General features: G+C 46.3%; 1 protein-coding gene across 2 annotated transcripts in view; it reads left to right on the top strand.

Moving 5' to 3' along the window:
• Positions 1-18,142: 18,142 nt before the first annotated feature.
• Positions 18,143-25,346, top strand: part of TNFRSF10B (TNF receptor superfamily member 10b) — a 31,945-nt gene continuing 24,741 nt past the window's right edge. The window contains exon 1 of one of the 2 annotated variants that reach the window (XM_074384060.1): positions 18,143-18,501. In XM_074384060.1, the coding sequence (XP_074240161.1) occupies positions 18,421-18,501 (81 nt within the window). In that variant the 5' untranslated portion in view covers positions 18,143-18,420. The remainder of the gene's footprint in view (positions 18,502-25,346) is intronic. The other variant, XM_010347805.3, reaches the window with a different exon arrangement.

Raw genomic sequence — 25,346 nt, 5'->3', positions numbered from 1 at the left:
GGATGCCTCATGGGGATGGAGGCTCCATGGGGTCGGGAAGAGATATGGGTACCAGGTGACTCGGGTCTTCTCGGGTTCCTGAAAGCTTTCGGAAGCCTCTTGGCTGCTGTCTCGCCCTATGCTGCACTCCTGGCACATCTCAGGAAAGTTTTCATTCTGGAAGGTGCCTTCTTCGCACTGACACACTGTGTCTCTGGTTGTGGTTCAGGAACTTCTATTTTTTTGGCCTGATGACAGAGCATAAGGTTTTGAGAATATGTTTTCCTGATGTATCCCTCGACCTTCCTTACCATGCCAACCCCTTCCCACTCAGCTCGACTTAGTTAGCCAAGGAGTTCTGAGGGCTGGTTCTGCACCAACACACTCAGGGCTCATACAGGACACCCACCCTTCAACTGTCCCCAGTACTCAGAGTCATAAAAAAGGACCACCATTCATTATTTATTACATCAGATTAGGGGGAAAGCATCGTTTAGGGGGAAGCATCATTCAGATCATATGGTCAGTAGCAAGGCAGATGCAGGGGCATCACCTGAGGGGCTCTGTAAGGAGAGGAGCCCTCAGATGACTTCCCCAAAGCCCTGGCCTTGCTAGGGAGGAGAAAGGGACCTGAGAACCTGAAGGCTGAGTGAGGCTGAGCACGTGCCAGGAGAACAGATCCTGGGGAGAGCCTGGCCCCAGAGCAGACCCATGCCACTGCTGAAACCCAGTCCTGTCCACTCGGCCAGGCTTTCTCTGTGCTGTAATCATGCCCCTAACCCCTTGCAGCCGATAGTTTAGATTTCCCAGCGAGGTAGCATGCATTATAAAAAAAATGTCTATTTTTTTTTTTTTTATCAGCCAAATGCATAATCATGGAATAGGGTATGATGATGACCAAGTTGGGATGGAACTTGGTTCCCTGACTCACATCGGCTACAACTCCCACCTCATTGCCCCGCACTCCACCTCTGGGCAAGGGGTTCACATATTCTGTACCTGATTTGCAAACTACATGGGAGGCAAGAAAACAAATTGTTGGAAGCATTGGTGTAATCCACAACCTCTGTACACCTGTTATAGGTTCCAGTACGTTCTGATCTATGAGATTCTGGGAAGAAAAAGCCAATGAATGAGTCACCACAGAATTCCTAGAGGCTAACAGTGGCTGGGAAACTTAATCTTTTTGGCTGGGCGCGGTGGCTCATGCCTGTAATCCCAGCACTTTGGGAGCTCAAGGCGGGCAGATCATGAGGTCAGGAGATCGAGACCATCCTAGCCAACATGGTAAACCCTTTCTCTACTAAAAATACAAAAATTAGCTGGGCACGGTGGCACGTGCCTATAGTCCCAGCTATTTGGGAGGCTAAGGCAGGAGCATTGCTTGAACTCAGGAGGCTGAGGTTGCAGTGAGCCAAGATCGCACCACTACACTCCAGCCTGGTGACAGAGCAAGAGTCCATCTCAAAAACAAACAAACAAAAACTTTGTCTTTTGGCCCTCAGTGGAATCTAGACAGAGAAATCTATTCTTCCAGGCTTGGTCTTGTCACCAATTCGACATTTGTTACACATTTTTGACTGGCACTGCAGACAGAAATGTAATACAAACCACATGTAAAATTCAAATTCTATGAGAGCCATAAGAAAGGAGTTAAAAGAATGAGGTCAAATTAATGTTAACAATGTAGTTTAACCTAAATACTACATTTCAACATGTAATCAATATAAATAATTGACATATTTTACTTTTTTACACCCTTACTCACAAAGTAACATCCAGCCTCCTCTGCATGTGATCTGCCCATGCTGGTCCACCTGACCTGTTTTCCCTCCACTCAGCTCAGTGGCCCCCTGTCTTTGCTCAGTCTCCCTGAGCCCCTGCACCCTGGGGCTCTCCTTCCTGCAGGGCCTTCTCAAGAGCCCTTTTCCTGGCTCTCTGCAAGACTGGTCCTGTTCAACTTTAAGTATCAGCCGAAATCACCATCCCTGAGAGGCCCCACCAACCTGTCTCTTTCTCACTAATCACTTAATTATTCTTCATGGTTCCAGTCAGGACATTCTGACTGTTATGTGTATTTGTGTGTCTTTTTTTTTATATGGAGTCTTGCTCTGCCACCAGGCTGAAGTACAATGGCATGATCTTGGCTCACTGCAACCTCCAACTACCTGGGTCAAGTGGTTTTCCTGCCTCAGCCTCCCGAGTAGCTGGGATTACAGGCATGTGCCACCATGCCCAGCTAATTTTTGTTTTTAGTAGAGACTTGGTTTCACCATATTGGCCAGGATGATCTCGATCCCCTGACCTTGTGACCTGCCTGCCTTGACCTCCCAAAGTGCTGGGATTACTGATGTGAGCCACTGCACCCAGCCTATTTGTGTGTCTTGATACCATCCCAGAAAGAAAGCACCATGAGGCCAGGGTCTCTTAACCTCCATTAGCATGATGCCTGACTGACAGAAATTATCCAATGAATCCCTATGGAAAAAGAACCAGAAAGTGCAGGAAACAGAAGTCTAGAAGCACATAGAGACAAAAACATGATAAGGATGAGAGATCAGTCTCCAATGGGGGCCTCCAGGCTGTACTATAGACCCAGGATCTTGGCCGACCCCCACAGACTCAGCTTCCAGGTCTGCCCCAGTGCCAGGTAAGTCCCCATGAACTCACGCTCCAGGCCCTTCCCTGGGGACTTAGGGATGAGGCCCATGCCAGCACCTGGCTGACATCTGCAGACCCAAGCTCAAGACCCACTCCAGCGCCAGTTAAGCCCCCATGGATTGAGGCTTCAGGTCACCTCTCTGGAGACAGGTTCTCAGCCTACCCATACATGCCTGGATGCCAAACCAGCTTGCCTGAGGACTCCAGCAACAAGACCACCCTTGAACCATACTGCATGGTCTGCCAGGAATCTGTGAACAGGCTTACTGGTAAAGGGCGTTGCCTGACAAAGCCAGTCTGTAAATAACTGGAATAAGTCCCTACTTCTTCAAAGCATGTATTCCAACATATTGTCACAGGCTCATGAGCAATCAGGAAAATATGACATCACCAAAGAAACAAAATGAAACACAAGTCATCCACCCCAAACAAATGGAGATTTATAGTAACCTGATGAAGAATTGAAAATACTCAAAGAGCTTAATCAGCTACAAAAAAAACAGATAATTAAGTGAAGTTAGAAGGACAGTACATGAACAAAATGAGAAGTTTAACAAACACGCAGACACCATAATAAAGAACCAAACAAATTCTGGAATTGAACAACACAATATCTGAACTAAAAAAAATTCCACAGAGAGCTTCAACAGCAGAGTTAATTAAGCAGAACAAAGAATTAGTGAGCTTGAAGACAGATCATTTGAAATCTCCAAGTCACAGGAACAAAAAGAAAAGAAGAATGAGAGTGAGCACAGTGGCTCACGCGTGTAATCCCAGCACTTTGGGAGGCCGAGGCAAGCCGATGACGAGGTCAGGAGATCGAGACCATCCTGGCTAACATAGTGAAACCTTGTCTCTACTGAAAATACAAAAAATGAGCCAGGTGTGATGGCGCATGCCTGTAGTTCCAGCTATTCAGGAGGCTGAGGAAGGAGAATTGCTTGAACCTGGGAGGCAGAGGTTGCAGTGAGCCGAGATAGTACCACTGCACTTCAGCATGGGTGACAGAGCAAGACACTGTGTCAAAACAAACAAACAAACAAACAAACTTATCTCCCAACCCTCAATTCCTTAATAGAAACATTGGAAGCTGTCCATTTCACCCTGAGCACTGTTAGCCACTTCCCACCAGTTTTGATGTGTTATATTGCTGTTATTTATTTTGAAATATTTAACCTTCCCTTTTGACTTCTTGTCTGAACCACAGATTTTTTTAGAATTGTGGTGGTTCAATATCCAAATTTTGGAATTCTCTATGGATATTGTTACTGATTTTGAGTTTAGTTTCATCAAGTTTAGAGATTGTATTGTACTTTTTTTTTTTTTTTTTTTTTTTTTGAGATAGAGTTTCGCTGTTGTTACCCAGGCTGGAGTGCAATGGTGCGATCTCGGCTCACTGCAACCTCCGTCTCCTGGGTTCAGGCAATTCTTCTGCCTCAGCCTCCTGAGTAGCTGGGACTACAGGCATGCGTCACCATGCCCAGCTAATTTTTTGTATTTTTAGTAGAGACGCGGTTTCACCACTTTGACCAGGATGGTCTCGATCTGTTGACCTTGTGATCCACCCGCCTCAGCGTCCCAAAGTGCTGGGATTACAGGCGTGAGCCACCGCGCCCATATCGTACATTATTTAACTCCTTTTAAATTTCTTTCGACTTGTTTTATAGCGCAGAACATGCTCCATCTTGACAAAACTACTGTGATCATAGTAAAGAATAAGTCTTCAGTGGCTGTTCCACTCCGGTTCTTTAAATGTCAGTTAAATCAAGGTGGTTGATAGTGTGCAGATCACTTGCCAGTTTACTAGTGTTTTCATTTGATCATTCTATCAATTGCAGAGAAACAGCTGATTTAATCTCCTTTTCATTCTATTTTTGCTTCATGTGTTTTGAAGCTGTATTACTAGGCATATGCAATTTGTGATGATTATTATACTCCCTGATGAATTAACCTTTTTAACTACAAAGGTCCCTTATGATCTCCTGTAATATTTTATGTCCTAAAATTATTATAGTAAGGAGCTAGTCAGGTTTGAGTAGGGCAAGAGAGGGTCCCCTCTTAAACTTGGAGGGTTGGGTGACCGTCAGGTGATGGTTAGGTGGTTTTTAACTGTTTCTCTAATGTAATAACTGATTACAGCTGATGCCAGGGAAAGGCAGTCTCCTAATAGATAGAAAGCACCTGAAACTGATCAGCAGCTTCCCAATAAGATTTCAAAAGTGGGGAGAAAAAAATCCCAGAAGTTTGCTAGTGTATAAATCCCCAAGTTGGGAGGTCAGGCTGTGCACTTGGCTCCTGAGTCCCCTGCTTGGCCATCTCCCATGTTGTACTTTCCTTCTTTTTTTTCCTTTCCTTCCTGTTCTAAAGCTTTTTAATAAACTTTCACTCCTGCTCTGAAACTTGCCTCTGCCTCTCCTTCTGCCTTACGTCCCTCAGTCGAATTCTTTCTTCGGAGGAGGCGAAGAGCTGAAGCTGAGGACCCCTACAGACTTGCCGCTGTCAACGTAGAGTGACTTGGATTTCTGCCATTGCTAACAAAATCAACTTCATCTGATATTGAGATAGCCACAGCAGTTTTCTTGGCCTTAGCATTTGCATGATGTACCTTTTTCCATCCATTTACTTTCAACGTATAGCATCTGTGTCTTCCTTTTAATTCCCATCTCATAGACAAGATATAGTTGAGTCTTGCTTTTCCTGCCCTTCCAACCCTTTCTACCTTTGAACTGTAGTGCCCAGTGGATTTACAGTTAGTGCAATAATTGATACAGTTGAGACAGACCTATAAATTTACTATTTAAGCTGTGATTGTCTTGTCTAATTTTTTACTCCTTTTTTCCCTTGCACGTTTAAATGTTAATTACATTTTAGGATTCCATTTTAGTTGGATACTTTTTACACATATTTCCATGATCGATATGCAAGTGCTATAAGGAATACAGTATATACTCAAGTGTTTATATTCTATTTAAAGTCTTTTTAAAAATAGATTTATTGTGATATAATGAATATGAAACAAAATATACATTTTCAAGGTGTGTAGTTTGGTAGATTGAGATGTATGTATGTATACACTGTGAAACTGTGACCATGATAACATAATGGCATGTTACCACCCCCCAGAATTTCTTCATTCTTCAGTGTAATCCTCTCTTCTGCTTTGCTTCTATGTCTCCAGCAATGATTCTGGTTTTTGTCACAATAGATTAGTTGCATTTTAATACAAAGTGGAATCAGATGGTACGCATTCTGCTTGGATTCTTTCACACGACGGGATCATTTTGAAATCCATCCCTGTGGTCCTGTGCAGCAATGCTGCATTCCTTTTCATGGCCGAGTTGTGTTGCTGAATTAATGGTGTGGTATTAATGTAAAGTGTAAGAGACTCACAACAAGATAGATCCATTCATTACCATCCACTGTTCCTAGGACTTAGCTATGTGTACTTTATGAACCTCACAGAAATGTTGTCATCATCCATAGTACATATTGTCAAGAAACTAAGAGGAAGTAATAATCTTTTACATTTCCCCCGTCTTTATATTTCTGGTGACCTTCTTTTCTTCCTTAAGATCCAGACTTCCATTTGGTGTCATGTCTCTTCAGCCTGAAGCATTTTGTGTCCTGCCGGTCTACTAACAATGAAATATCCATAGTGTCTCCAAAATCATATTCATGTTCCTAATTCTTTGTGTGTGTGTGTTTGTTTTGAGATGGAGTCTTGTCCTGTTGCCCAGGCTGGAGTGCAGTGGCGCGATCTTGGCTCACTGCAACCTCTGCCTCCTGAGTTCAAGAGATTCTGCTGCCTCAGCCTCCTGAGTAGCTGGGATTATAGGTGCATACCACCACGCCCGGCTAATTTTTTGTATCTTTAGTAGACACGTGGTTTCACCATGTTGGCTGGGCTAGTCTTGAACTCCTGAACTCGTGATCCACCCGCCTCAGCCTCCCAAAGTGCTTGAATTACAGTCGTGAGCCACCACACTTGGCCCCTCATGTTCCTAATTCTTAAAGCCGTTTATGCCTCTTTGGTAATGACCTCAGCCAAGTCTCAGATTAGGAAAACCAGAATCCACTTTGAGCCTCTTTCCTGTTCTTACCAAACCTGTTCCATCACTGGCCTGCATTATCGTCATCATTTTCCTCAGGTCTGCCTCCTAGCCACTTGCCTCCTTTACAATAACGCAACCTGACCCTCACCCTAACCACTAGGGACTCATCCCAAACGCTGCCCAGGCCATGTCTGGAGGTCACCCATCTAATCCACTCTGCACTGGGCAAACGGTGATCTCTGATCATGGATGATCTGATGGGGGATGTCCCCAGTGAAAACTTGACAGTAGCCCTGGTGACTCGACCTGGGCAATCTTCCACATGCTATTCAGATCCTCTGTTCTGTCCTTGGCCTGCCTGCCCCACTCCCTGCCTCTCACGTTTAACTCTATGAGCTGGCTGAGGACGCAACACCTGCATTAGTGCAGCTTCCTAGAATCCACATCACCCATTCATTTACTCAGGGAAGGCATGTAGGTGCCTGGCAACCACATGTGCAAGGTGCTGTGGAATATCAGGAACACGGTGCGGCCCTCCCTTTCCTTAGCACAGTTTCCATTCACAGGAGCTGAGACACTGCCATCATGAACCCCAAAGTTCATCAGCATGTGAAGAGTCTGGAGGGGCTGCTTGGGCAGAGGTGACAAATGCAGTCGGTGGCAGGGAGAATAGTGGACATAGAGGAAAGAGTTCACACAGACAGAATCCTAGACAGAGAGGAAATCAAAGTTATGCGGTAGGGGAGTAAAAACAAGTCAGGTTGGCATGAGGCCATGCAGGACGCAGGCCTCTGATTGAGGGAGAAGTGTGGCCAGAGATGTGTGGCTGTTAGTCCATAGAATTGCGTCAGACTGGAACTTTTTCCTGGTGTGTGTGCGTGTGTGTGTGTGTGTATGTGTGTGTGTGTGTGTGAGAGAGAGAGAGTGAGAGCGAGAGAGCGCAGCATGCTAGAGGCATGGTGGAGAGAGAAGGAGAATGAGAAAGGAGGAGGGTGGAGGCTTGCTCAGGTCCTTCCCTGCAGGGCCTTGCTGCTGATCCAGGATCCTTCCCAGATGAGTCATTAACCGGGGGTTTCCTGGTCATGCGCGTCCCCCAGTAGTGACGCAGTAGGTAGGTGGTTCCACAGCCCAGTGTGGCCGTCAGCCTCCCTTACACCAATCACACTACTCTTTCCTCTGCAGGGTACACACCTCCATAGAGCTGCCAGTGGACCCTGAACTGAGCAGTGACTCAAGACCACGTATCAACTCAGACTTGTTCTCTTGGACTTTCTGTGGCCTGGGATCTGCTTCTGAGGTTTATGGAGTTTCTTTCTGTCCCTGTATTAAAAGACCAGGGCCAGCCACTAAAGAGCTGCATGAGTCTGGGAAAGTCACTTCCCTTTTTTTCTAAACATCACGTTTCTCTCTCCTGAAAACAGGAAGTGACGTTAAATGAGCTCTCAGAGACCTCCCAGCAGTGACCCAGAATGAGCTGAGCACCAAATACTCCCCTGGGAAAGGCAGCAGAAGCCAGTGGGGCAGTGGGTGCTGCTCCCCTGAGTTTGGCTCACCCATCCCCTAGCCCCCCTGCCCCCATCCCCCACGGAATAGCTGTGTGACCTTCAGCAAGTCACTGAGTTGATCTGTGTCTCACATAAGAGAACCAACTTAATCATAGTTCTGGCACAGTCAGATGCTGTGATAATTAAATGTGTGAATTTGTATGAATGGCTCTGAACAGAGCTTGGCCTACGGCAAGTGCTGTATTTCAGCGCACACTTTGAATAGCATAATCATTACTAAAAGAATTTTTTCTTGAGACGCGGTCTCACTTTCTCCCCCAGGCTGGAGTGCAGTGGTGTGAACATGGCTCACTAAAGCCTCAACCTCCCCAGCTCAGGTGATCCTCCCACCTCAGCCTCCTGAATAGCTGGGACTACAGGCACATGCCATCACACCTGGCTGATTTTCTGTGGGGTTTTGTTGCTGTTGTTGTTGTTACTTGTAGAGACAGGTTTTTCTGTGTTTCCTAGGTTGGTCTTGAACTCCAGGGCTCAAGAAACCCGCCTGCCTTGGCAGGACTACAGTGTGAGTCATCGCACCCTGCCTACTCTGGCCTGTTGACTATTACGAATTAAAGGCTATTGAAAAACAGCAGGTGCAAGAAGATCCTTTTGACCTCTTTTGTGTTTCCTAAAAGCAGGAAATGACTGGGAAACACGAGACGACCTCCTTATTTTGGGGGATGAGAAGTTGAGGCCAATAGAGTACTGTGCAGACCTTGTTAGAATAGAACCACTCTTGAGAGCTTCGGCTTGGAGGGAGGGGCCAAGATGGCTGAATAGGAACAGCTCCCGTCCGCACCTCTGAGCCAGGCCAACGTAGAAGGTGGGTGATTTCTGCATTTCCACTGTGGTACCCAGTTCATCTTATTGGGCCTGATTAGGCACTGGGTCCAACCCACAGAGGGGAGCAGAAGCAGGGTGGGGTGTCGCTTCACCCAGGAAGTGTGAGGAGCCAGGGACCTCCCTCCTAGAGCCGAGGGAAGCTGTGAGGAACGGTGCTACCTGGCTGGGTTGCTATACTTGGTTTTTGCAATCTGCATATGAGGAGATTCTCTCCTGTGCCTACACCATCAGTGCCATGGGTTTCAAACACAGAAAATGCCTGGCTGTTTGGGCAGACATCGAGCTAGCTGCAGGAGTATTTTTTCATCCCCCAGTGGCGCCTGGAATCCCATCAGGGCAGAACCATTCACTCCCCTGGAAAGGGGGCTGAAGCCAGGGCGCCAAATGGTCTCTCTCAGTGGGTCCTTCTCCCACAGAGCCCAGCAAGCTAAGAACCACTGACTTGAAATTCTCACTGCCAGCACAGCAGTCTGAAGTCGACCTGGGATGATCGAGCCTACTGGGGGAAGAGGCATCCACTATTATCGAGGCTTTAGTAGGTGGTTTTCCCCTGACAGTGCTAAGGAGTCTGGGAGGTCTAGGCTGGGCATGGCAAAGTGGCAATGGCCAGACTGCTTCTCTAGATTCTTCCTTCCTAGGTAAGGCATCTTTGAAAGAAAGGCAACAGCCCCAGTCAGGGGCTTACAGACAAAAAACCCCCATCTCCCTAGGACAGAGCACCTGGGGGAAGGGGCAGCTGTGGGTGCAGCTTCAGTGAATTTAATCGTTCCTGCCTGCTGGCTCTGAAGACAGTAGCTGATCCTGACAAAAGGGATTCTCCCAGCACAGCACGCCGGCTCTACTAAGGGACAGGGTGGGTCCCTGACCCCATGCCTCCTGACTGGGAGAAATCCCCCAACAGAGGTCGACAGACGCCCCATATAGGAGAGCTCCTGCTAGCATCAAGCCAGTGCCTGTCTGGGATGAAGCTTCCAGAGGAAGGAGCAGGCAGCAGTCTTTGCTGTTCTGCAGCCTCCACTGCTGATACCCAGCAGAATAGGGTCTGCAGTAGACCTCCAGCAAACTGCAGCAGACCTGCAGAAGAGGGGCCTGACTGTTAGGAGAAAAACTAACATGGGTCCAGGTGTGGTTGCTCACACCTATAATCCCAGTACTTTGGGAGGCTAAGGCAGGAAGATCACAAGATCAGGAGTTTGAGACCAGCCTGGGCAATATGGTGAAACTCTGTCTCTACTAAATATACAAAAATTAGCCAGGTGTAGTGGCCGGGTGCCTGTAGTCTCAGCTCAGAAAGCCGAGGCAGGATAATCACTTGAACCCAGGAAGTGGAGGTTGCAGTGAGCAGAGATCTCACCACTGCACTACTTCTGCCTAGGCAACAGAGCAAGACTCCATCTCAAAAAAAAAAAAAAAAGAAAAGAAAAGAAAAGAAAAAATTAACAGAAAGCAACCACATCAGTATCAACATAAAGGAACACCCCCCCCCACCACAAAAACCCCATCTGAAGGTTATTAGCCTAAAGATCAAAGGCAGATAAAACCATGAAGATGAGGAAAAACCAGCACAAAAACGCTGAAAATTCCAAAAACCAGAATGCCTCTTCTCCTCCAAATGATCACAGCTCTTCTCAGCAAGGGCACAAAACTGGATGGAAAATGAGACTGATGAATTGACAGAAGGTGGGTAATAAAACACTTCAGAAAGTACGTAATAGAACACTTCAGAAAGTGGGTAATAAAACACTTCAGAAGGTGGGTAATAAAACACTCCTCTGAGCTCAAGGAGCATGTTCTAACCCAATGCAAGGAAGCTAAGAACCTTGATAAAAGGTTATAGAAACTGCTAACTAGAAAAACCAGTTTTGAGAAGAACATAAATTACCTGATGGAGGGGAAAAACACAGCACAAAACTTTGTGAAGCATACACAGGAATCAGTAGCTGAATCAAGCAGAAGAAAGGATATCAGAGATTGAAGATCAACGTACTGAAATAAGACATGAAGACAAGATTAGAGAAAAAATAATAAGAAAGGAATAAACGAAGACTCCAAGAAATATGGGACTATGTGAAAAGACCAAACCTATGATTGATTGAAACCAATGAGGACAAAGAGACAATGTAGTAGAATCTCTGGGACACAGCTAAAGCAGTGTTAAGAGGGAAATTTGTAGCACTGAATGCCCACAATAGAAAGCTGGAAAGATCTAAAATCAACACCCTAACATCACAATAAAAAGAACTAGAGAAGCAAAAGAAAACAAATTCAAAAGCTAGCAGAAGACAACAAATAAGATCAGAGCAGAACTGAAGGAGATAGAGACACGAAAAACCTCTTCAAAAATCATTGAATCCAGAAGCTGTTTTTTTTTTTTTTTTTTTTTTTTTTAGGATTAACAGAATAGATGGACCACTAGCTGGACTAACAAACAAGAAAAGAAAGAAGAATCAAATAGACACAATAGAAAATGATAAAGAGGATATCACCACTGATGCCACAGAAATACAAACTACTATCAGAAAATACGAAAAACACCTCTACACAAAACTAGAAAATCTAGAAGAAATGGATAAATTCCTGGACACATATACTCTCTCAAGACTAAACCAGGAAGAAGTTGAATCCCTGAATAGACCAATAACAAGTTCTGAAATTTAGGCAGTAATTAATAGCCTACCACCCAAAAACAAAAACAAAAAAAGCCCAGGACCAGATGGATTCACAGCCAAATTCTACCAGAGGTACACAGAGGAGCTGGTACCATTCCTTCTGAAATTATTCCAAACAATAGAAAAAGAGGGACTTCTCCCTAATTCATTTTATGAGGCCAGCAAAGCATCCCGATACCAGAACAAGGCAGAGGCACAACAACAACAAAAAAAGAAAATTCAGGCCAGTATCCCCAATGAACATAGATGGGAAAATCTTCAATAAAATACTGGCAAACTGAATCCAGCAGCACATCAAAAAGTTTATCCATCATGATCAAGTCGGCTTCATCCCTGTGATGCAAGGCAGATTCAACATATGCAAATCAACAAACATAATCCATCATGTAAACAGAACCAGTGATGAAAACCTCATGATTATCTCAGTAATAAGAGGCCTTCAATAAAATTCAACATTCATTCATGCTAAAGACTCTCAATAAACTAGGTACTGATGGAACATCTCTCAAAATAATTAAGAGCTATTTATGACAAACCCATAGTATCATACTGAATGGGCAAAAGCTAGAAGCATTCCCTTTGAAAACTGGCACAAGACAAGGATGCCCTTTCTCACCACTCCTATTCAGCATAGTATTGGAAGTTCTGGCCAGGGCATCAGGCAAGAGAAGGAAAAAAAAGCGTATTCAAATAGGAAGAGAGGAAGTCAAATTGTCTTTGGTTGCAGACGACATGATTGTATATTTAGAAAACCCCATAGTCTCAGCCCAAAAACTTCTTAGGCTGAAAAGCAACTTCAGCAAAGTCTCAGGATACAAAATCAATGTGCAAAAATCACAAGCATTCCTATACACCAAAAATAGACTAGCAGGGAGCCAATTCATGAGTGAACTCCTATTTACAGTTGCCACAAAGAGAATAAAATAGGAATACAACTTACAAGGGATGTGAAGGACCTCCTCAAGGACAACTACAAACCACTGCTCGAGGAAATACAACAGGACACAAACAGATGGAAAAACATTCCATGCTTATGGATAGGAAGAATCAATATCGTGAAAATGGCCATACTGCCCAAAGTAATTTATAGATTGAATGCTATTTCCATCAAACAACCAGTGACTTTCTTGCAGAATTAGAAAAAAACTACTTTAAATTTCATATGGAACCAAACAAGAGCCCATATAGCCAAGACAGTCCTAAGCAAAAAGAACAAAACAGGAGGCATCATGCTACCTGGCTTCAAACTATACTACAAGGCTACAGTAACCAAAACAGCATGGTACTGGTATATAGATGTATAGATATATACAAACAAAACAGATATATAGATGAATGGAATAGAACAGAGACCTCAGAAATAACACCACACATGTACAACTGTCTGATTTTGACAAACCAGACAAGAACAAGCAATGGGAAAAGGATTCCCTATTTAATAAATGGTGCTGGGAAAACTGGCTAGCCATATGCAGAAAACAGAAACTGGACCCCTTCCTTACACCTTATATAAAAATTAAGATAGATTAAACACTTAAATGTAAAACCAAAAACTGTAAAAATCCTAGAAGAAAACCTAGGCAATACAATTCAGGACATAGGCATGGGCAAAGACTTCATGACTAAAACACCAAAAGCAATTGCAACAAAAGCCAAAATTGACAAATGGGATCTAATCAAACTAAAGAGCTTCTGCGCAGTAAAAGAAGCTGTCATCAGAGTGAGCAAGCAACCTACAGAATGGGAGAAAATTTTTGCAAGTTACCCTTCTGACAAAGGTCTAATCCAAAATCTACAAGGAATTTAAACAAATGTACAAGGAAAAACAACCCTCTGAAAAAGTGGGTGAAGGAGATTTACAGATACTTTTTAAAAGAAGACATTTATGCAGCCAACCAACGTATGGAAGAAAAGCTCATCACAGGTCATTAGAGAATGCAAATCAAAACCACAATGAGATACCATCTCACAACAGTTAGAATGGCGATTATTATTAAAGAAACAACAGATGCTGGTGAGGCTATGGAGAAATAGGAACACTTTTACACTGTCGGTGAAAGTGTAAATGAAGTTCAACCGTTGTGTGGAAGACAGTGTGGCAATTCCTCAGGGATCTAGAACCAGAAATACTATTTGACCCAGCAATCCCATTACTGGGTATATACCCAAAGGATTATAAATAATTCTATAAAGACATACGCACATGTATGTTTATTGCAGCACTGTTTGCAATAGCAAAGACTATGAACTAACCCAAATGCCCAACAATAATAGGCTGGATAAAGAAAATGTAGCACATATACACCATGGAACACTATGCATTCATAAAAAAGAATGATATCATGTCCTTTGCAGGGACGTGGATGAAGCTGGAAGCCATCATTCTCAGCAAACTTAACACAGGAACAGAAAACCAAACACCACATGTTCTCACTCGTAAGTGGGAGTTGAACAATGAGAACCCATGGACATGGGGAGGGGAACATCACACACCAGAGCCTGTTAGGGGATGGGAGACAAGGGCAGGGAGAGCATTAGGACAAATACCTAATGCATGTGGTGGGGCTTAAAACCTAGATAACAGGTTGATAGGTACAGCAAACCACCATGGCTCATGTATACCTATGTAACAAACCTGCATGTTCTGCACATGCATCCCAAAACTTGAAGTAAAATAAAATGATAAAGTATTCAGGGATAAAGAGAGAAAAATAAATTTAGATTGTATGCACATATAAAATGCATTTTGAAAGGTGAGCTTGTCTTTTTTATTCCTTAAAGGAGCAGATATATATATATATATATATAAAGAATAGAATCACTTTTATCTTTTAGCCTCCCACGTATTTACTTGTTTCTTCACAAGTTACTTGGTCTAATTCAGTATGTAAGTAACTGACTCTCACTGCTTCTTCTGCGCCAGGTAAAGCTTGCATTAAATAGATGTGTGTGCTTTTTTCCTTGGACCTGTCTTATGTCAATTTAATTCTCAGGCTCAGCAAAAGATAAATAAAAACAAAAATAAAAAAGCCTTTAAAGGGGAGCTTAGCTTCCCTACATGACCCCAGTGGTGACTGTAATCAAACCACACCTTCTAGGCGACCAGTACCACATCCTGTGGCCTCTGTGGCCTGCCTCTAGCATGGCCTCTCTGGAGGAGGTGAGGCAAGGGTGCTGAGACCTCAGGCCTCCCTTACTCTATCTCCTATTAGTGATATGATCCCTGGTGTCACCTCTCCCACCACACTGTGGGCTTCAGGGAACAGGATTCACATGGGGCTCGTTTGTCCTTCCTGGCTCCAGCAGACTCCAAGCACAGGTGTTCTCAGAGTGAAGCTCACTGTCTACTTCCTGTGTGAATTGCTTTACCCCGCAAGCCCATAAGGTGAGTGCAGTGGTGGCCTCAGCTCATTGCCTAAGGACAGGCTCCAGGCTGCAGCACAGGGAGGGGACCCCAGAGAGCCTGTGGACTCTGCTGAGGAACCGCAGGAGCTCCCAGAGGGCCAAGTGCAGGGCGGAGATCTGCACCGAGAAGCAGCTGCTCAGAGAACTCTAGCCCTGCAGAGGCACAAATATGTTGCTATTATACAGGAGGTGAGGCCCAAAATGCTAGAGACATTGCTCCTGAATCTCATTTTTGCCACTTGTAAAACAGAGAAAACAACCTGCCCTCCTCTCCCCGTGTCACTGGGAAAATCCACCACATGAAGATGTGCAGTCTCTGGCTGGGAGCAGGACACCAGCTGCCCAACAGCACAGGCTCAGGGCAGGGCACCGTCCCCACTGTCCCCATCTCCAACCTGGAAGCTAGGGCTTCGCTGCCCTGCCACTCCTGGATACAGGACAGAGAGGATCAGGACTGGGACTGTGGTCTCTCTGTAAAGGCTGGGTGAGCAGCCATCTGGGGCCATGTGGATGGAGACCTTTCCTTCTCCTCAAACTGCAACCCGGGTTGGGCACCTACTAGGACAACTGGAAGCATGGCAGGTGAACAAGGCCGTGGCCCTGCAGTGCCATCACTGTCCTCACTTGAACTCTGCGTGGCGCTTTACCCCAGTCTTCCCCCCCGCCACCCCAGTCTTCAGAAGCTTCTGCCCCAGCTCAGGGAGCTGGTATGGAGGTGCAGGTAGGAGGAGGTGCAGCCTCTGCTGGGTGGAAGACACGTGCCCTGGGGATCTAGAGTCCAGAGTGACACCAGCCCTGAGGATGCAATTTGTCCTCCCACATCTGTTACACAACTGCTGAAGTTTACACAGGGTTGCTGAAAATCTTTATCTCCTGCTCATTTTACAGGAAAGAGCTGAGGCCACACCAGAGTCACAGAGCTGGAGGGGGAGCAAGCCAGGGCCCAGCCATCCGCTTCCAATAATCTCAGTACTTTTTGACAGCCTGAGAGCCTGAGACCACGAATCTTCTTGATTCCTGCTTTGATAGAGGGACGGAGTGGAAGGACCTGGCACAGAGATTGGACCAGCCCAGCACTAACAGAGCCAGGACCTGGGTCAGGAACTGAGCTCAGCTCCAGGCTCATGTGATGTCATCCTGACAGCCTAAGGCCACAGACCTTATCTCCATTCACAGGAATGGCAGGTGGCAGGGACTGGCCCCAGCTCACCAGTTTCCCAAGTGCACAGCTGGGAATTCATTCTCCCTGCCGACCTCCCCTGCTGTCTCATCTGGATCCCTCGTCATCTACTCCCTGTATCAAAAAACTACTGTATCCTTGAAAATCCCTAATACGTAGGGAAGGAATGAAAATACCTAACAATGTGATGTATCATGTTTTACTTCTCAGACTAGTAAAGAACGTGGCCAGGCGTGGTGGCTCATGCCTGTAATCCCACCACTTTGGGAGGCTGAGGTGGATGGATCACGAGATCAGGAGATAGAGACCATCCTGGCCAACATGGTGAAATCCTGTCTCTACTAAAATATAAAAAATTAGCTGAGCTTGGTGGTACACACCTGTAGTCCCCGATACTTGGGAGACTGAAGCAGGGGAATCACTTGAACCGGGGAAGCAGATGTTGCAGTAAGCCAAGATCGTGCCCCTGCACTCCAGTCCAGCAACAGAGCAAGACTTCGTTTCAAAAAAAAAAATAAGTGTAGCAAGGGTGTAGGGACAGAGGCACATTTGTGGACTAGGTGTGAGTATAAGCTGGGTTCAGTGGTCTTTGGAGGAAAATTTGTGGACATCTAAAGAAACTTCTGAAATCATTTATCCTGCAGAAGGAATAAGATTCTACTTCTAAGGAGGTGCCCCATAAGCTGGTGCACATGGACATGTGGACACACGAGACATACAAGGTTATTTAGAACAATGCTGGTGGAATCAGCAGAGGCAAAGTCGGGATGGGATCTCACCAGCTGTTGTAGGTGGCAACAGTGAATTAAATTGTGGCTTACCCACGCAGTAAAATACAATACCCTTGTTAAAAAGGAGATCAATCTCGTGCCATTGCACTCTAACCTGGGTAGCAAGAGCGAAACTCTTGTCTCAAAAAAAAAGGAAAATAAAAAACAAAACGAGGGAGATCAGTCTTAGTGTACTGCCATAAAACAGCTAATGTGATTTATGTTAGCTCCAAAATTTAAAAAAGGGATTGTGCATTTAAATGCATTTAAAAAGGCAAGACTGGCCAGGTGCAGTGGGCTCATGCCTGTAATTCCAACATTTTGAGAGAGGCAGGTGAATTAACTTGAGTTCAGGAGTTGGAGACCAGCCTGGCCAAATGGTGAATCACCGTGTCTACTAAAAATACAAAAATTAGCCAGGTGTGGTGGTGCAGTCCTGTAGTCCCAGCTACTCAGGAGGCTGAGGTGGAAGCATTGCTTGAACCCGGGAGGCGGAGGCTGCAGTAAACCAGGATCATACCACTGGGCACCAACCTGAGTGACAGTCTCAAAAAATAAACCTCAAGAAAGAAAAAGAAAAGAAAGAGAAAGAGAGAAAAGAGGAAGGAAGGAGGGAAGGAGGAAGGAAGGAAGGGAGGAAGGAGGAAGGGAGGGCGGGAGGGAAAAAGGAAGGAAGGGAAGGAGGGAGGAACCAGGTGCTCTGGGAAGGGGAGAGGATCAGGATGCGCCTGGAAAGCAGACTCTGAACCTCAAGACCCTGCTCACAGCCCAGCGCGCGACCCTGGGAGGCTTCGATTCCCCACGCGCCTCCGCCAGCTCATTCTCCCCAGTTTCAATGCCTGTCCTGTCGCGCACAGGACGCAGAAGCAAACCACAGCCCTGGGCGCCGCCGCCTGGGCAAAGGTTCGTTCCTTTTCTTCCCCTCCCCGCCCCACTTGGACGTGCTTGCAGAGGATGGCGTTGACGAGGCTATATTTATTGTCACCAACCTGTGGTGGAATTTCATTACCGTCTGTGCTTCGCCCCGCCCAGAATGACGCCCGCCGGGGCGGTGAAAGTGCAGCGGCGCCGCGCCGCACAGCTCATCCTCCACACGCAAATCGGCACGCGTCCCGCGAACACCACAGACTCTAGGGACGTTTCCGCGACCACGAATACACAGGCGATGCCCGATCTACTTTAAAGGCTGAAACCCGCGGGCCTGGGGGACGAAGAGCGTTTCCTGCCGCCGTCGGACAGCGGGGACAGAGCGCCCCAACTCCCTCGGGGGCCCGGAAAGGGCGCGGCTCCGGGACCCAGCACAGTGCGGGAGCCATGTCTGGGCTTTTCACCCCCAAGACCCTTGTGCTCGTTGTCATCGTCGTCGTCGTCGTCGTCTCCTCGGTGCTGCCGTCGGTGAGTTCCCGCCGCGATCCCTGGGAAGCGCGCGCCTGGCGCCAGGAGGGGGCCAGGAGAGTGAGGGGCACCTTCTGCCGGGCATGTCCGGGCAAGACGTACCCATCGTCGTCGGAGTCTGGGGAAGAGCAGGGTCCCGGGCTGGGCAGGACTGACCCGGGCCAGGAGAGAGCAGAGCGCGCGCTTCGCTCGGAATAAATCCCCTAATCCAGTGGGGGAGGGCGGCAGGTGGGAATTCCCCTGGACGCCGCGTGAAGCCACGGAGAGGTCGTCGGACTTTCGTTCTCTTTTCTTTCCTTACTTTCTTTTTCTTTCTCTTTTTTTCTCTCTTCCTTTCTTTCCCTCCCTTCCTTCCTCGCTCAGTTCTTGCCATAATTTTTTTTTCTTTTTTTTTTTTTTTGAGACGGAGCTTCGCCCTTGTTACCCAGGCTGGAGTGCAATGGCGCGATCTCGGCTCACCGCAACCTCCGCTTCCTGGGTTCAGGCAATTCTCCTGCCTCAGCCTCCTGAGTAGCTGGGATTACAGGCTCACGCCGCCATGCCCAGCTAATTTTTTGTATTTTTAGTAGAGACGGGGTTTCACCATGTTGACCAGGATGGTCTCGATCTCTTGACCTCGTGATCCACCCGCCTCGGACTCCCAAAGTGCTGGAATTACAGGCGTGAGCCACCGCGCCCGGCCAATTTCTTTTGCTTTTGCGCCTTCGAATGAATTCCGAAAGATGCTCATTGCAGTTCGCTTTGAACAGACAAGTCTACAGACAGAAACTCTTCTGTGGTCGCTGCGGCCCGGCGGTTCTGTTCGGCGCGCTGGAGCGGTCGCGGGCGCAACTGGAGAGGCCCCTTCCCCTCCTTAGCGGCTGCGCCCCCAAGCGCACGGGGCCGCTCTTCACACCCTCATCTGGCAGCCAGACCCAGGCTCTATAGGGAACAGCATGGTGTGCTCAACACTTGGAACAGCCTGGGCCAGGAGCTGGAGCCAGGAGGGGTGGTGAATCATCACATTTTACAGCGGAGGAGAACGCAGATCAGAGGGGGAAAGAGTGTGGGCCCAGGCCTAACAGGAGTAACTGGGAAAGTAAGGTCAGGGGAATGCTGGTGTTGACCCAGAAGAATGTCGCTGTGAAACATTGGAGTTGTATTGGAATATTGTTATACACCTCATGTTGAGTTCACTGCTTCCACCTCACACCACTGTGTGTCCTTGTTCTTACCTCTGAGTGGAGGGAGGGTTGGAACCGTCCTGGTGAAGCCGGGTGTACAGGGGCCTCTGCCTCCGCCTGCTACTGTGGTTTCTGTGGGCCTCGGCTGCCCTGGCATCTTGCTTCTCTGTGAGTAGTGGATCTTTGGTCTCTGGCAGCTTTTAGGATTTTCCTTTTTTTTTTTTTTTTTTTTTTAACTTTTACAGGAAGTTTAATCAAATATGCAAGGAACAGGAAATCCAAATATGACAAACTTTTCCAAAGAGTAGAAAATGAGTACATCTCTAAACACATTTTATGAAAACTTGTAAAACCTCTATATCAACCAGGATTTTTCTTAGCACTGGTTTGCAGTGACTTAGTTTGTTTGCCCAAGGTTGTGTTGAATTTCTTGGATTTTTGGCTTTAGACTGGTATGTTCTTTCTACTTGTAAGATTTTTTCTGTAAAGAAAGCCACAGCTGGGTTGTGTTGAAGTTCTTGGATTTGGGGTTTTAGAGTTTATGTTCTGCTTGGAGATTTTTTGGTAAAGAAAGCCACAACAGCTCATGTCTGTAATCCCAGCACTTTGGGAGGCCGAGGTGAGGGGATCGCATGAGGTCAGGAGTTCCAAACCAGCCTGAAACCCCATCTATACTGAAAATACAAAATTAGCCTGGCGTGCTGGTGGGGACCTGTAATCCCAGCTACTTGGGAGGCTGCAGCAGGAGAATCACTTGAACATAGGAGGTGGAGGTTGCAGTAAGCAGAGATGGCGCCATTGCTCTCCAGCCTGGGAGACAACAGAGAAACTGGAAAGAAGGGAAGGGAGGGGAGGGGATGAGGGGGGATGGGAGGGGGGGAGGGGAGGGGAGGAAGGGAAGGGAGAGTAAGCAAGCCACTACAGGGTTGAGTTGAATTTCTTGGATTTTTAATTTTACACTTTATGTTCCACTTGTAAGATTTTTTCTGTAAAGAAAGCCACAAAGTTATGTTGAATTTCTTGGATTTGGGATTTTAGAGTTTATGTTCTACTTGGAAGATTTTCAGCCATTATTTCTTCAAATACTCTGTCTCTTCCTGTTTTTTCTTACATTTATGTTAGAATGTTAGCTTTTTGTATCAAAGCTAACTTAGTATCTGTTCTTTTTCTTCCCCCATCATTTTTTATGTCTCACTTTGAATAGTTCCTAGTGAGGGCTCATTGATCTGCTTCTGCAGAAGCTAACCTGCTGTTAATCTCTTCTACCATATATCAGAAACGTATTATTTAAACTTTAGAGGTTATCTTTTGGCCTTTTTAGTATCTTCCATCTATTTCCTGATCATCTTTGTGTTTTTCTTTTTTGAGACAGGGTCACATGAGGTCAGGCCTCTGTCACCCAGGCTGGAGTGCAGTGACACAGTCAGAGCTCACTGTAGCCTCAATCTCTTGGGCTCAAGTGATCCTCCCACCTTAGCCTCCCAAGTAGCTGGGATGACAGGCACTTGCCACCACAGCAGTCTAATTTTTGTATTTTTAGTAGAGACTGGGTGGGTTTCACCATGTTGCCCAGGCTGGTCTCAAACTCCCAGGCTCAGGAATCCTCCCAGCTTGTCCTCCCAAAGTGTTGGGATTACAGGCCTGAGCCACCATGCCCAACCTATGATTATGGTGTTGTTACTGTTTTGTTTTTTAATATCCTTGAGTTTATTTGTAAGCTTTAGATGACCTGTTTTAAGTTTTTTAATCTATCCATGCCATTATATCTGTTACTGCTGCCACTGTGTCTGTTGATTGCATTTTTCCCCCACCTGTAGGGACATTTTCTGTCTTTTTTCATGCATAGTTTTGTTTTGTTTTGTTTTGTTTTTTTTGGAGACTCGTTCTCTCACCCAGGCTGGAGTGCAGTGGCAGGATCCTGGCTCACTGCAACCTCCACCTCCTGGGTTCAAGTGATTCTCTGCCTCAGCCTCCCGAGGAGCTGGGATTACAGGCACCTGCTGCCACGCCCAGCTAATTTTTATATTTTTTGTAGAGACGGGGTTTCACCATCTTGGCCAGGCTGGTCTTGAACTCCTGACCTTGTGATCCACCTGCCTCAGCTTCCCAAAGTGCTGGGATTAAAGGCATGAGCCATTGCACCCAGCCCATGCATAATACTTTTTTATTGCATGACATTGTCAGTTTTGCTTTTTTGGGTACTGAACTTCATTGTGTTGTTTCCAAGTCTTTTGGATATTATTCTGGTCACAATTAGAAAACTGAGGATCAGTTTGCTCCTCCAACACTAGCTTTTAACTAGTTATAACTATATGTTGTGTGCAGTTGCCTTATTCAGGGGCTCAGTTAGTTAACTACTAAGGGTGCAGTGGTCAACTTCTGATGGTAACTAGCCAGCACCCCTGGCATGCGGTCTGTCTGTCCACTATGGGAAGGGGAACATGCAGCACTCCCAGCCCTGAGTGGGCCACAATCCTGGCCCATCCACTGTGTCTGGTGGTCTCTCCTCCCCAGGGTGGCTTCCTCTCAGGCACCCAGAGTTAGTCTCAGCAGACACTAGACGTGTCCTCTGCATGGATCCGGAGTCCTCTGGGCAGCTACTTCCCTCAGTCTCTGCTCTGCCCTTGGCCTCTGGGAGCTCCTGCCTGTGATTCTCAACAGTCTATACAGCTCTACAGGGTCCTCTGTCTCTGGTGCAGCTGGAGCCTATCCTTACGCAGTGAGCTGAGGCCACAGCTAGTCTGACTGCCTGTGCTGGGCGGGGAAGTGATTCATTCATCAGGTAGACGAGCAGCCCTTTACTCTGGGAAAGTCTGTGCATGGATGGGGGAAGGACAGATGAGCCCTGTGTGAATATTACTCCCTGGAGTCCACAGCCCGATGGAGCAGGTGACGGCAGGGAGCTAAATAACTCTCAGGAAGCATGAGGTCCAATCACTGTCACCTCTCCCACCTCCAGAGCCGCCCTGCTGGCTCCAGAGATGTCATCCCTCCACATTGGACTCTGACAGAGGAAGCCTCAGCAATCTCAAGGCTCCAGGTCATGGTATTTTGGCCAGTATAATATGGTTTGCTTAAAATCAACACTGAGGATGATGATCGTACTAATCAAAGCATGTGTTTAAAGTTCTGTGTTCTAAGCACTCTCCATACGTATTGACACTGTCAGTTCACACGACAGCTCGGGCAGGAACTGTGATTATCCAGGGCAGTCGTAAGCATGTGGGTGACCCAGAGAAGAAGGAAGAGCTTACTTGGGTTAATTTGTGACCAGAAACGTTAGCAGGCATTAGACTCAAACTTCGTAAAAGCAAACCGAGTCACAGGTGGGTGAGTCACAAGACAAGGAAACTGCCAATGACTCATTTCCGGGAGGAGGCAGTGTCTGTAGAATTCAATGGGGCAAGAACTGAAATAAGCCAAGTTCCTGGCCTCCCCATTTATTGTTTTCCTTCTCTCTCCTAACCATGCCCACACCCTCACACCCCCATGAGCCCACACCCGTGGACCCACACAGCCACACGTCTCTGGCCGCATGCCCATTCTCTTGAAATCAGAGAGGCCCACAGACTGCACAGACTTGTCCTGCACAGCAGAGAGAATGAATAGTGATGAAGGGATCTATATTATTTCAGGTCTCCTATATTTCATAATCATATTACAATATTAATTCAGCAGTACCTTTCTTGTTTTTACTCCCCTTCCTTATTACATTGGCTCCCTGTCTGTCTGGGATTCTGTCGGTGTGAACTTTTTCCTCTATGTCCACTATTGTCCCTGCCACCGATGGCATTTGTCGCCTCTCCCCAGACAGCCCCTCCAGACTCTTTGCATGTTCATGGACTTTAGGGTTCGTGATGGCAGTGCCTCAGCTCCTGTGAATGGACACTGTACTAAGGAAAGGGAGGGCTATGCCGTGTTCTTGATACTCCACGGCTCCTTGCACGTGTGGTCACCAGGCGCCTACGTGCATTCCCTGAGTGAATGAATGAGTGGTGTGGACTAGGAAGCTGCACTAACATGGATGTTGTGTCCTCAGCCTGCTCACAGAGTGTGTTAAACATGAGAGGTGGAGAATGTGGCAGGCAGGTCGAGGACAGAATAGAGGATCTGAAAAAAGGCGAAGGATCGCCCAGGCCCAGAGTTACCGGGCTTTTGTCACGTTTTCACTGGGGACATTCCCCATTAGACCCGAACTTCAAAGATCATTGTTCACCCACTAGAGAGTGGATTAGGTGGTGACCTCTGGTGTGGCCTGGGCAGCATTTGAGATGGGTTCTAGTGATTAAGGTGGGTCAGGTTGCATTATTGTGAAGGAGGCAAGTGGCAGCTGAGGCTGACCTGAGGGAAATGATGACGATAACGCAGCCCAGTGATGCAGTGGGTTTGGTAAGAAGAGGAAAGAGTTTACTGGTGGATTCTAGTGTTCCTAATCTGAGACTTGGCTGAGGTCCTTACCAAATACGATGGAGTAAATGGGCATAAATGGCTTTAAGAATTAGAAACCTGAGGCTGGGCACGGTAGTTCATGCCTGTAATCCCAGCACTTTGGGAGGCCGAGGTGGGTGGATCACCTGAGATTAGGAGTTTTAAGACCAGCCTGGCCAAAATAGTAAAACCCCCATCTCTACTAAAAATACAAAAAATTAGCAGGGCATTGTGGCTTACGTCTGTAATCTCAGCTACTTGGGATACTGAGGCAAGAGAATTGCTTGAACCTGGGAGGTGGAGGTCACAGTGAGCTGAGATCGTTCCACTGCATTCTAGCCCAGGTGACATGGTGAGACTCTGTCTCAAAAAAAAAAAAAAAAAAAAAAAAAAGATTAGGAACCTGAATGTGCTGTTGGAGACAGTATGGATATATCATTGGTTACAGACCTGCAGTACACAAAATGCTAAAAGATTTCAATCTGAGTAGAGATGAGATGAAATGGAAGCATGGGGTTTGTTTGTTTGTTTGTTTGTTTGTTTTTGAGACAGAGTTTTGCTCTTGTCACCCAGGCTGGAGTGCAATGGTGCAATCTTGGCTCACTGCAACCTCTGCCTTCTAGCTGGGATTACAGGCACCCGCCACCATGCCCAGCTAATTTTTGTATTTTTAGTAGAGACGGAGTTTTCACCGTGTTGGCTAGGCTGGTCTCGAACTCCTGACCTCAGGTGATCCACCCGCCTTGGCCTCCCAAAGTGCTGGGATTACAGGCGTGAGCCACCTCACCTGGTCAGAAAAATGGATCTTAAGGAAAGAAGGAAGATCATCAGGAATAAAAACATGAATGTACATATTAAGAATGATCACTTCCTCTTAATTTCTGACAAATATTTACTATCAAGTAATATAACACTATAACACTTTGTGGGGTTTGTAACATATGTACATACATGAGACAACTACAGCAGAAAGAACGAGTAGTGGAGATGAATGAATCTATATTATTTCAAGTCTCCTACATTTTATAATAATATTACCATATTAATTCTGCCAAACAACTCGGTAATAAAAAGAAATGGAATATTGACACACGTGATAATATGACCGAACTTCAAATACTTACGCTGAGTGAAAGAAACCAGACAGAAAAGCATATATACCATTTGATTCCACCTATGATAGTTATAGCCAGAAATGGTTTAATTCAAAAAGAAAGATCTTAAATCAACAAGCTAAGTTTACAAATTTAGAAA

Source organism: Saimiri boliviensis, chromosome 13 (assembly GCF_048565385.1).
Source record: "Saimiri boliviensis isolate mSaiBol1 chromosome 13, mSaiBol1.pri, whole genome shotgun sequence".
NCBI classification, from domain to species: Eukaryota; Metazoa; Chordata; class Mammalia; order Primates; family Cebidae; genus Saimiri; species Saimiri boliviensis.
Note: the sequence above shows the minus strand (reverse complement) of the source record. Positions and strands in the feature narration are given on the sequence as shown.